Source organism: Phyllostomus hastatus, unplaced genomic scaffold (assembly GCF_019186645.2).
Source record: "Phyllostomus hastatus isolate PE091 unplaced genomic scaffold, TTU_PhHast_1.1 phas_contig_283, whole genome shotgun sequence".
NCBI classification, from domain to species: domain Eukaryota; kingdom Metazoa; phylum Chordata; class Mammalia; order Chiroptera; family Phyllostomidae; genus Phyllostomus; species Phyllostomus hastatus.
In genome coordinates this window covers 4,339,928-4,352,474 of record NW_025333833.1, presented here as the reverse complement: position 1 = coordinate 4,352,474, position 12,547 = coordinate 4,339,928, and the positions used below count along the sequence as shown (strand labels likewise).

The 12,547-nt window shown below is 50.8% G+C and overlaps 1 protein-coding gene across 6 annotated transcripts in view; it reads right to left on the bottom strand.

The window, feature by feature from the left end:
* DNM3 (dynamin 3) overlaps positions 1-3,331 on the bottom strand; it is a 369,444-nt gene extending 366,113 nt beyond the window's left edge. For all 6 annotated transcript variants that reach the window (XM_045838502.1, XM_045838503.1, XM_045838504.1 and 3 more), the window contains exon 1: positions 3,097-3,331. In XM_045838502.1, the coding sequence (XP_045694458.1) occupies positions 3,097-3,257 (161 nt within the window). In that variant the 5' untranslated portion in view covers positions 3,258-3,331. The remainder of the gene's footprint in view (positions 1-3,096) is intronic.
* Between the last annotated feature and the right edge of the window lie 9,216 nt (positions 3,332-12,547).

The window sequence follows — 12,547 nt, the reverse complement described above, 5'->3', positions numbered from 1 at the left end:
CATCATCACCATCGTCTCGCCGTACTGTAAAAAAAAAACAAAAACAATTGAATGTAAAGGTAGTTGAATAACTTCAATTTCTCCATACACAAACGGGACCGAAGGGCGGACCCCAAGCCTGCAAGTGAGCCCCTATATCCAGCCCATGAGTCTCGGCCCCTGTTCTTTAGACATTAGGCTGCCTCTCACTGCCAGCACACATCTCGTCGGAAGAACCAAAAGAACAATCTGGTTACTCACGCTATATCACATTAATATGTAAATTCATCACTGCAGCAAGAGAATCACAAACAAGTAGCTCATTCATGACTCATTTTATTCATGACAGTCTCAAACGCGTCACCCCGAAATTGGATTTTATAGCTACAGCGAAATGAAGTAAACACATTCACATCCAAACTCATTCAGCGGTGTCCAAAAACATCAATATAAACAAACTCTACCCAAGAGGAGAAGATACGGCCAGTCCAGTAAACATGGATTGTCAAATATTGAGGAGAAAATGCATCCTTATTTTGAAGAGAACATGTGCAGACCATGAGCAAGCACTATTCATGTACACGAGCAGAGTCGTCCTGTGTTATGACTACATTCACTCACTGCACATGGGTCAGTCTTAAGAACATGGGAGAAAGGAAGTTTTATCCTCAAAAAAAAATCCCTCATAATTATTGCAAAACTTCTGGATAATAAAAAGATGAAAGGGTACGATGGAATGGGGTAGGTTTTTCTGCCTAAGATGAATCTCCTATTAAAGGAGAGAACTCCTTTTTCCTCTAAGGTTGGTTTATAATTAGAAATTAGATTCCTCAATAATTCAATGACCGAAACCCTTATTAAAATCAAATGACCTTTTTAATTAAATTCTCTGCTAATATATAGGCTCTGCCAAGCAGGTGTCATCTCCACAGATAATCAACCCTTTATATATTTATTAAATGAGTTTTCCCCTCTTTGTTCATCCTTTTCTTTGATTTGCCCTTCTGACAGTGATTAATTATTGGTAAAACTTTAAAAAGTATAACATTACTAATGTATCTGGTAAGTGCTCTGACTTGAAGAATATGTATAATGTCCCTATTTTTCATTCTACTATGAAAAAATGTTCCAACTAAAGTATTTTATTCTTCCATATCTCTTTTTTAAAATTCTCATTTCAACAGTATACAGCTTATGAGGGGAAGTCTGTACAATTTTATTATGGCCTCAAGAAGTGCACTAGGCTGTGAAAACCTCAGGAAGAGAATTAAGACACGTACATAAAACTGACATTAGCTTCAAAAGCTCTTGCCACCAACAATGTATTTAGAATATAGGCTCATCCAATTAGCTGCATGAACGAAGCATAAAAATGTATAACTGAATTTGAATTACAATTTTAGTCTTTAAGTATTCGTTCAAAAATCAGAAGTAGTTAAAGGACTATTAAGGTATCATGTTAAACGCTCTGGAGTTTGAAACCCCAAAAACACATTGTCATCGAACATCAGTCTTCCTGTGGGCACCGCTTTCCATTTGGTGAATTTCATCAGCAGTAAATCAAAGACAGTAGAAACCTTCGAGTATGTGCCTGTCGTGTGTACGTGTGTGAAATGCATATTCCTCCAGCACGTCATCATATGATGACGTGGGCACAATGCTTTACCGTCGTCACTCGTCTCATCACTTAAATAATCGATCTCACCAAGGCGAAGTGATTAAACGGCTCACTCAACAATGCCAGCCAACTGTCGCAGTTTTAGTGTCTTATTAGGTTTCCTGGCTTTTGCGCTCATGTGGGGGAGGGGCGACGAAACAGAGTGACGTCTGAGAGAGAGCATCGTCTGAGAGAACAGCAAATGCACTTGGTGGATACTAACATTCCCAAAGGAGGTGTGGGAGTATCTAAATCATCGCCAAACACTAGCCAAAAAAAAAAACAAACAGGTCAGGATCCTTCTGAACCCCAAACCACTAACCAGCCGAATAACGACTAAAGCACAACCTCTGGGTCGCCCCCGCGCCCGCCCCCCAGCCCACTCCCGGGCTGTCTCCTGGTACCTGGAAACAGACTTCAGCTTTCCTGACGCTTCCAGACGGGCTCGTCTCAGCCGACGTCTGAGCTCCTCAGACCAGGCCCCTTAAGGTAACTTCACCCCTCCTGAACGGCTCGGTGGAAGAAATGCTGATTCCCCATTCAAAAATAAATTATTTAGCTGCTTCTGCGTTAACGCGAGTCACGGAGAAACCCCTAGCTCCAACTGAGATGCAGCCCGTTCTCTTGAAGACTCGCGGGGCAAACCAGAGCTCGGGGAATGGGAAGATGTGGCCGGGGGAGGGGGCGCAGGGGGAGGGCGAGGGAGAGAGGAAGACGCCGGTCAGGTCGGAGATGACGCCGGGATGACACGGCACCTGGACAGCCCAGGTCCCGGGCGCCCGCGGGCTCCGAGTCCGAGCCTCGGTTTCTCCGGCGTGCGCCCGGGGCCGTGAAGAGGCGCGCGCGCGAACACACCACCTTGTATTCCGGACTCGCGGGGAGGAGAGTGGTGGGGAAGCACCGCTGGGTATAAAGCCTCACCACAACAAACGAGGTCTTTCTCCTCGCACCCCGCCCCCCCGCCCCCCGCCCCCCCCCCTCCGCCAGGGGCAGGCGACGACTGTCTCGAACAGCAGACACAGCTGAGAACAGCGGGGCATCTCCGCGGGGGAGCAGGGGAAGAAACCCCACAGCCCCGCGAGCCCCTCGGGGAGGCCGGCAGGAATCGGAGGGATGGGGAGCCGGGAACACAGAGGACAAGGCACTGGGACGTGCCCGCGCGCGCTGCGCATCTGGCCGCCCGCGGCTGGCGTGCCTGGCTGGGGAAGTGGATCCCGGGGCGGACCCCTCCCCGACTCCCGGCCGGAGGACGCGGAGGAAATGGCTTTGTATCGCAGGATGAAAGGCAGACAGGAGGGCCACCCCGCGGCGCGGGGGGGGCAGAGGATGCCCGCAGCGGAGGACCCCGCCCGCGCCCCAGCCCTCCGCCGCTCTGCCCCCGACCCGGCCGGCAGCAGCCCCGGGCCCCCGTCGGGCTCCAAGGGCCAGCGCAGGTCGCCGCCCCCCGTGCCCGCGCTCACCTGCCCACGAAGTTCTCCAGCACCGAGCTCTTGCCGGCGCTCTGGCCGCCCACCACCGCGATTTGCGGCAGCTCCAGCAGGCAGCTCTGCCCCAGCGCTGAGAAGGCGTCCTGCAGACGGTTCACCAGGGGGATCAGCTCCTCCATCTCCCGGTTCCCCATCCTGCCCGCGCCGCCCGCAGGCCGCCGCGGGGCTCAGCCAGCCCAGTCCAGCGCCGCCGCGGGATCCACCGCCCGCTGGCCCCAGCTGGGCTCCTGACAGCTAACAGCCCACAGCGCGCCTGCGCGGGCGGGCGGGGCGGGGCCTGGCGCCGACCCCGCCCCGCGGCTGCCCCGCCGACCCCGGGCTCCCAGACAGGCGCCCTGCGCCCCCTGCGCACGCACTGCCTCCCAGCTGCGGCCAGATGCCACCGCCTCCGTCTCCTGCGGCCGAGGCTCAGAGGCAAAGTTTCAGGCCCGGGTCCGCACCCAGGCGACTCTGCTCCCTTCCAGCAGCTACACTGGGAGTCAGGGGAACGCTCTGCCTCCGGTAGCCACTCAGCACTGTTAGCAGCAGCAGCAGCAGCAGCAGCAGCAGCAGCAGCAGCAGCGGCGGCGGCGGCGGCGGCCTCCAGTGCCCGGTCCCCAGGGTACAAGTCCCAAAAGGAAATCTCACGTTCTCACGCCCCGCTCCAGAACCCGGCTCTTCCAGGAGTGGCCAGTCTGTTGGAGTCTAAGTTCTGCGCTCTGGCATCCAAGTCAGGCCCGGCGTAGTCTAACTCTAACCAGTTATTCGATTTTGATGACTCCGTCCTCCCTGCCTGCCGGCCTGAGCTAAGGTGGAGTCCGTGGTGCTTGCCCCCTCACCACTCTCCCTCTCCAACCTACCAAACTCATCTGTCCTTTGAGAGTCCTCACGCCATTTCTCCTCCATACCTACCCGCCTCTATACGGTTCGTCAACAACCATGACCGTGTCCTCTCGACCCATTCAGTTAAATGTAGCAAATTCGTGGCTGCACGGCTGGCCCGCCTCTCCCTCCTGTGCCTCAGACTGGCCTCCTCTGGGCCCTGACCTCACTTCCTAAAGGTCCCTCAAGTCCCTCTGCCTTAACTTATTCAAAACGTAACTCAGCCTTTTCAGCCTCAGCTTTTAATGCTATAAATTTCCCTCCAGTCCTAAAAAGACTTGTATAAAAAAAATCCATAATAACTAAAAAACTAAGAATCCCAATGTCCATCAAAAAGCGAATGCATAAACAAGCATGGGATGTCTACAGCGCAGTGAAACAATCTCAGCAACAAGGAGGCGTGAACTTCTGATGCAGCAATGACAGTGTGTCTCAGATGCATTGTGCTGACTGAAAGACGCCAAAGCACATACCGTGTGACTCCATATACAAAGCTCTAGACCAGGCAAAACTATTCTGCGGTGATGGCGATCAGAACAGCAGTGGCCTTTGAGGGGTGCAGATTGACTGCAAGAGGCATGGGACACATTTGTGGAGGCAATGGAAACCTTCTATATCATGATCTGGGTGTGAGGATACATTTGCTAGAACTCATCGAATTCGACGCATACCATCTGTGCATTCCATTGTAAATTAGACCTCAACTTTTTTAAGTGAGAGAGAAAAACAAATTAAATTGAACATATCCTCACCTCTACTGAAGTGGGCCCGTGTTGGCAAGCCAGCCCAGCATGCCTTTTCTGAGAGTCCTTCCTCCATCCACCACATGGCTGTGGCCAGAGCATCATGACGATAGCAGGGCAGGAAGGGTGCCTAATTGTGCCCTGGCCACAGCCTCACACATCAGGGGACACCTGACCCAAGTTGCAGCGATTAGAGAGAGCCCTTTCCAAGGACTATAAATGTGAGAGGGAGCAGAAGAGGCAAGGAGAGGGATTTGTCTTTGTCTGAGTGACTGAACTATGGTACATGTAAAATCTGGGCTATAAAATCTTGAAACTGCGGTTGGTAACGTTCTCACCGACAAGGAGGAGATGCGAAAGATGCTGGTCTTCGAGGAAAGAGAAAATGGAAGGACAGAGAGGAGCAGGGGGGAAGCAGAGAGCAATCCTGATGGAACGAACCTGGGTCCTCTTTCCGGTGCATTTCTGACGCTCCGCTACAACACCGCCAACAGTCCCCCGAGCCGGCTTCCCTTCAAAAGCTGACTACAATCCCCCTCCTTGCCTCACCTAGTTCAATTTGCATTTTTGCTTGCAACCAAAGAATCCCAATAAATATACCCTCCAGTGTGCTCCCTACCTCAGCAAGAGCCCCTCCCCCAGTCCCAATCTACAATCTGGATGTCAATCTAATTCCTTTTCTCTCTCTGCTTCATCCGTGACCACAAGTCAGTTCCCAAATCATGCCCATCCCCCCACCCCAGGCACTCACCTTCTCCTCTCCATCTTGGCTGCCAGGGCCTTGTTTGGAACTACCACTTGCTGCACCCTCTCCTCTGCTTCCCTGAAGAGGCCCCCAGAGCAGATCCTCATGACTGCACTTGACACATGGCATTGTCTCCAACCTACATGTCTCTCTTCTCCACGAACTTGGTAGGCAGAATAACGCTCCCCCTAGCAGATGTCCCCATTGCAATCCCCAGAACCTGGGAAAACGTTACCTGGCAGGGCAGATGGGGCGTTCCAGGTGTGGTTGAATCAGGGGCCTTGGGATGGGGAGCTTATGCTGGACTATCTGCATGGGCTCAGTTTCCCCACATGCTCCTTAAGAGCCTTTCCTGCCATGTCAGAGGGAGATGTGACTAAGACGTGGTCACAGAGGTCCACTTTGCTGGCTGTAAAGATGGAGAAAGAGAGGCCACAAGCCAAGGGGTGCAGGCAGCTTCCAGATGCTGGAAAAGACAAAGAAACAGACTCTGCCCTAGAGCCTCCAGAAGGACCACAGCCTGCCAACACCGAGATTTTAGCCCGGTGAGATCGCTGCTGGACTTCTAATCTGAGGAGCTGTAAGATCATAAATTGGTGCTATTTTAAACCACTAAGCTGTGGTCATTGGTCACAGCAGCCATAAAAAACTGGTACAGCTAATGACAAGCTCCTTCAGGACAAGAGATCAATCTTGAGGATTCTCAGTGCCCAAGCACAGTGCTTGGCCCTGAAAACTGCAGTCTGCTGGAAACCCACATAAACAAATTATTGCAGCACACGTAGTAAGTATTCCGAGGGGACTATGGACCGAACGGCGTCTCCTCAAACTTCTCATTGATTGAAGCCCCAACCCTCAGTGTGGCTGTAGTTGGAGCAGAGAAGTAATCAAGATTAAATGGGGTCATAAGGGTGGAGCCCTAATCCAATAGGATTAGTGTCCCTACAAGTGGAGACACCAGGGCCCTATCTTTCTATTTTTCTTTTTTTTCCTTCTTTCCTCCCTCTCTCCCTCCCTCCCTCCCTCCCTTCCTCCCTCCCTTCCTTCCTTCCTTCCTTCCTTCCTTCCAACCCAATAGAAAGGCAGCCATCTCTAAGAGAGGAAGAGAGTCCTCATGGGGGGACTGAATCAACCAGCACCTGGACCTTGGACATCCCAGCCTCCAGAATTTTGGGAAAATAAATTTCTCTTGTACTAAGCCACCCCATGTATGGCATTTTGTTACGACAGCCTGAGCACAGTGAGACACAGGGTTTGTGTCAAAGAATAGGAGATGGAAATCCGGGAGTAACAGCTCCTTCTGGAGAGGGTCATGGAAGGCGTCAGAGAAGAGGTGACCCGGGGGGGCGGGCTTCGATGGGCACCTCTGTCACTCCGCTACAGGCTGCAGGGAACGCGAGAGCTGCGGAAGCTCCAGCCCGGGCGTCCTAATGTGGGAGACGATGCGGCCATGCGTTAGACAGAGAGCGTGTAATCGTTACATAAAACAGAAGTTCGTGAGCACTCCAGCCATGCATGCCACCTCTGTGCTCCTGGAGGCGGTTCAACTCAGTCCCTCCCACCGACTCCAAGGAACCACCCTGAACTCAGTTCCCTAGCTAACTGCTTTCCTCCTTTTCTCCCCACTGCCACTGTTAGTCCTGCAACAACACGAAACCGAGAGGAACCTGGCACACACAGACCCGCTCAACGCCCTGTTCTCGCAAGTTACTCCAGGTCAAACGAAGAGCGAGAGGAAACTGCGAGGGGGAAAACAGAAGCGAAGTTTGGGCAGCGGGACCACCTGCTCCCTGGAGGGTGGGCTAAAGGCGGGAGGGGAGCCTGGTCGGGCACCCCAGCTCCCAACTGCGTCACAGATCACCTGGGTGCTGTTTCGGTGCCGAGTAACGAAGGCCACCTCCCGCTCTCTGGCCGCCACACTTTTTCCACAGCCCCTTCTGGGCGTGGCTCTCTGTCAAAGAAGTTAGAACTGTTTCTGAACGGATCAGAGCTCTTGTATCTAAATGAGCATTTTCCTTCAGGGTCATTTTGAGAAAGGACTGGCTGACTGCAGAGATACTGCATCTCACACAGTATCATGCAGCTCCTCCTTTGAAAATGAAGGACCTCACCCCCCAAAATAACACTCAGTGTTCTACGGTCACACGTCATTTTCAGGAACAGAATATCCTTCCTGCTGCACTCCTACCTCATTCACAGGATCCACTCAAATAACTTTTAGCTAATTCTAAAAATTAAATCTATGCAATATATATTTTATACAACATACACATGGTGTATACACATAATTTTTAAATATATTTTATTGATTATGCTATTACAGTTGTCCCATTTTCCCCCCTTCATTCCCCTCCACCCTGCACATTCCCTCTCCCCTCTCCCACCCACATTCCCCCCCTTTAGTTCATGTCCGTGTGTCATAAGCTCTTTAGCTTCTACATTTCCCATACTGTTCTTGCCCTCCTCCTGTCTATTTTCTACCTACCATCTATGCTACTTACTCTCTGTACCTTTTCCCCTTTCTCCCCTTCCCACTGCCCTGTTGCTAGCCCTCCATGTGATCTCCATTTCTGTGGTTCTGTTCCTGTCCTAGTTGATTGCTTAGTTTGCTTTTGTTTTAGGTGTGGTTGTTAATAACTGTGAGTTTGCTGTCTTTTTACTGTTCATATTTTTTATCATCTTTTTCTTAGATAAAGTCCCTTTAACATTTCATAAAATAAGGGCTTGGTGATGATGAACTCCTTTAACTTGACCTTATCTGAGAAGCACTTTATCTGCCCTTCCATTCTAAATGAAAGCTTTGCTGGATAGAGCAATGTTGGATGTAGGTCCTTGCCTTCCATGACTTGGAATACTTCTTTCCAGCCCCTTCCTGCCTGCAAGGTCTCTTTTGAGAAATCAGCTGATAGTCTTATGGAAACTCCTTTGTAGGTGACTGTCTCCTTATCTCTTGCTGCTTCTAGGATTGTTTCCTTCATTTTAATCTTGGGTAATGTAATTATGATGTGCCTTGGTGTGTTCTTCCTTGGGTCCAACTTCTTTGGGACTCTCTGAGATTCCTGGACTTCCTGGAAGTCTATTTCCTTTGCCAGATTGGGAAAGTTCTCCTGGATTATTTGTTCAAATAACTTTCCCACTTGTTGCTCTTCTTCTTCTCCTTCTGGCACCCCTATAATTGGGATGTTGGAACATTTAACAATGTCCTGGAGGTTTCTAAGCCTCTCCTCATTTTTGTGAATTCTTATTTCTTCATTCTTTTCTGTTTGGTTGTTTCCTTCTTCCTCCTGGTCCACTCCATTGATTTGAGTCCCAGTTTCCTTCCCATCACTATTGGTTCCCTGTACATTTTCCTTTATTTCACTTAGCATGTAGCCTTCATTTTTTCATCTAATTCGTGACCAAATTCAACCGATTCTCTGAGCATCCTGATCACCAGTGTTTTGAACTGTGCATCTGATAGGCTGGCTATCTCTTAGTTATTTAGTTGCATTTTTTCTGGAGTTTTGATCTGTTCTTTTGTTTGGGCCATATTTTTTTTGTCTTTACACACCTGTTACACATGAAGGGCGGAGCCTTAGGTGTTCACCAGGGAGGGGCAACCCAGTCACTGGGTTGTGACGCTGTACGTGGGGGGAGGGTCCAAGAGGAAACAATGGTGCTTGCTCTGCTCTCTGCCAGCTTTCAGGCCCCTCTGCTGCTTCCCCCAAGCAAACTGGGCCCTTCTGGTGCTAGATTCCCTGGGTGGGTGGGTTTGTGCATGTTCTAAGACCCTGTGGGTCTCTCCAACAGACCCTCCTGTGAGGCTGGGAGTCTCTCAGCACGTCAGCCCCCACAGGTGTTTTCAATTGGTGGTTTGAGGCTTTATTTCCCTGAGCTGGAGCCCCGGGTTGTGTGGTCTGCCTCACTCCCCAGTTTGGCCTGGTTTATCTGCACATGAACATGTGTGACCCCCCCCTCCGGTCAGCCAGCTGCTTTGTGAGCCTCACTGGGTCTTCCTGCTGCCACCCCGCACCCAGGGTCTGCAAGCCACTGCTTTTTTTTGCCATGACCCCTCTCTGCCCAGCCACCTGACTCTGCCCCTCCTACCAGTCTGGATGAATGTGTCTACTTTAACTCCTTGGTTGTCAGACTTCTATACAGTTCCATGTTCTGTCAGTTCTGAGGCTTTTTTTGTTTCTAAATTTTTGTTGTCCTTATTTTGGTTGTGCGAGGAGGCACAGTGTGTCTACCTACGTCTCCATCCTGGCCAGAAGTGCCCTATACACATATTTTTAAATATGCTACAAGGTGAAGGCAAGCTCCAAGCAAGGAGTTAGAACATTCCGGAGAAGTGAAAACATCCCTGGAAAAAGATGTAACCTTTCAAAGAAGAGCACAAACTGGAATCTGTTCATTCAGGAATTCATGGTTTTTTGGAACTCGGTCATATTACTGCAGAGTCACATTTCAGATACTTCCCACAGAGACCAGCTCAGTGCTCCGCAAATATTTGCGAAGCAGAACTGAACCGAGACATCAAGCATTTGCCGTGTCGTCTGCCGTGAGAATCACTGCGTGGATGATACAATTACCCCGTGTTCTCTTTCGGGCCAGTTCGAGTCCCTCAGTTCTTCTCCAGGCGGTTATCTCGTGGTGGGTTTTAGGTCTGACTGCAGATCAGCCTGTCCTCGGGCATTTTTGAGTCCCGTTAATGCCAGTGAGCATCCAGTAGAGACGCACAGACGCTCGACACTGTAGCCTTCGTAGCTGACGCATCCACCTCTCAGGGAGGCTTCTCTCCACCCGCCTAACGGGACGGTGAGGAAGTGCAGGCTCCCAGCTTCACTGCCCATATTTTTCATCGGCTGACATCAGGGAGCAAAATAACTCAGGAAGAACCACTCCCGACTCCTACCCCTGTCACTGCTGTCAGTTTGGGATCCGACAGATGGAGACTCACCAGTGGCCTCACGGAAGCCTGGCTAAACCCGCGCACAGGGAGGGAGGGCGGGCTGTGCCGACGGGCAGGCTGGCGCAGCTCAGAGAGGAGGGCGAGGAAGGACTCTCGGCGCCACTTGAGTCTGACACAGCGGCTGGCTTGTGTGTCCAGCGCTCGAGCAGGTGCATCTTCCTGCCGCTCTAAGTGCTCATGTGCACTGAAGGAGAACAGGATTCCTCTCCGAAGGAAGGGGCCTCGTGCTTTTAGTTCTCATTTATTGAAGGATAAACTCTCTATTTGTTATAGTTAATTATAACAAATAACATAAGAATAGATTACATTATATTATAGGTAAGCTATACAATGCCACTTAAGATTATGTTTGTGAAGATTTTTCAATGGCAGAAATGCTCTAAATACAATATTCAGTTTAAAAGCAGGGTGCAGAACTTTATGTAAAGTATTACCATAGCTGCATTAACAGGCCATGCCTGGGGGAAAAAAAAGAACTGAAAAGAAATGTGTCCAGATATGTAATATTATTCTCCCTGAGAAAGTATGGGGGAAATGACCAGCTTTCTCCTTTTGTTTCTCACACTGTCTGTGATGAGCACGCATTACTTCTCCGATTCAAAGCGTTGAACGAATGCCATGGGATTGAACCGTGACTGGTTCACAGACACACCAGCTTTTCATCAGCACAGGAGCCGCACGCCGTGAGGTGAATGTGAGTTTGCAGACAGAAGCGGGAGCGAGCACGAGCTTCCCCCTCCGCGAGTCTTTGCCATGCACTGGAGCTAGCGTCTGCCTAACGATAACTAAGATTTTTACATGAGAAATGTTTCTTTCTGACTCAAAGAGCAGAAATATCACAAGCGCCTGCCACCATGGTCACACGGACTGTCCTTAGCCAAGAGTGCATTCATGCCACCAAACCGCAGCCCAGCCGCAGTCCCAGGGGAGGAGTTTCGTGAGCTGGTTTTGTTTGCTAGAAGCCTACGTCGTCATCTGTGTGATCAATAAGCTGGACATGAAAGATGGCACCTTGTGTGAACCCATGTATGTGACATGTTAGAGCCTGTGATGATCGCAGGCAGTCTGGGGCAGGGGGTGGGGAGAGGGGAGTGACTGCAGGGCACGTGTAGAAACCTTGACTTAACTGTGGTGGTGGTTACCTGGTTGGCTGTTTGTTAAAACGCGCTGAACTGTCTGCTTAAATGGTGCATTTTGTTTTATGTAACTTCTACGGTAATAAAAATAACCTGTGGCACTGATGACACACTTCTATACGGTGTAATGGTGACAGAGAGGCATTATCATAACAAGACAATGGTGATGTCGTAATTCTACAACAGTCTGAGCCTTGGAGCAACTTTAGTACGAGGTGGCCATAATCACACTGTTTTGAAAGTCCAAAATAAAACTACACATGATCCCCAAGAAGCCTGCTGAGACTCCGAAATTTTGCCAACGTAGAGACATTCTTATGAGGTTCCTGAGTATGCTGTTGGTGGAAAAATATCTCTTGGAGAAGGGAAACACCTTAAGCCATTATCGATGATCTCTCAGGAAGAGTGACACGCCGTCAGTGCCAGCTCAGGAAGGTGGTCTGGGAGTGCGGGACAAGGGGACAGGAGTGGACAGTGCGTGTCCTCAGGAGACATGACCATTTCACGTGGTCGGCTCTTCTGTCTTCCAGGAGACATGCAAACCTCAGCAGAGCTCATCCCTGAGCAGACCTGTGGGGCCCCGCAGAAGCCTGGCTGCCGCCCTCCTGGGCGCTCGCCAAACAAAGATGGCAGTGACGAAAACGCTGACGGCTTTGACACCCGCACACCGTCCCCGTGTCTGTTCTCCCATCGGATCCGCACAGCTGCCTGGGGAGCAGCGACCGACAGCCGGAGAGCAGCCGCAACCCCGTTTCACCGCGAAGGAAGCAGGGAATCGGGGGTCTGGCAGCCCGGCCAGTGGCGCCCAGCGAAGAGCGACCGCAGGTGCTCTCTGGGGGCTTCTGTAGACCACACCTGGGCCATCCGCACGTGCAGACCGTGAGCCCGGTGATCCTACGTGAGTACGGACATTTGCCAGCCTGGCACTGAGACTGGAAAAGGCACAGGAAGTTGCTGCTTGAGAGCAAGAGCAGGTTTTATCTTTCCT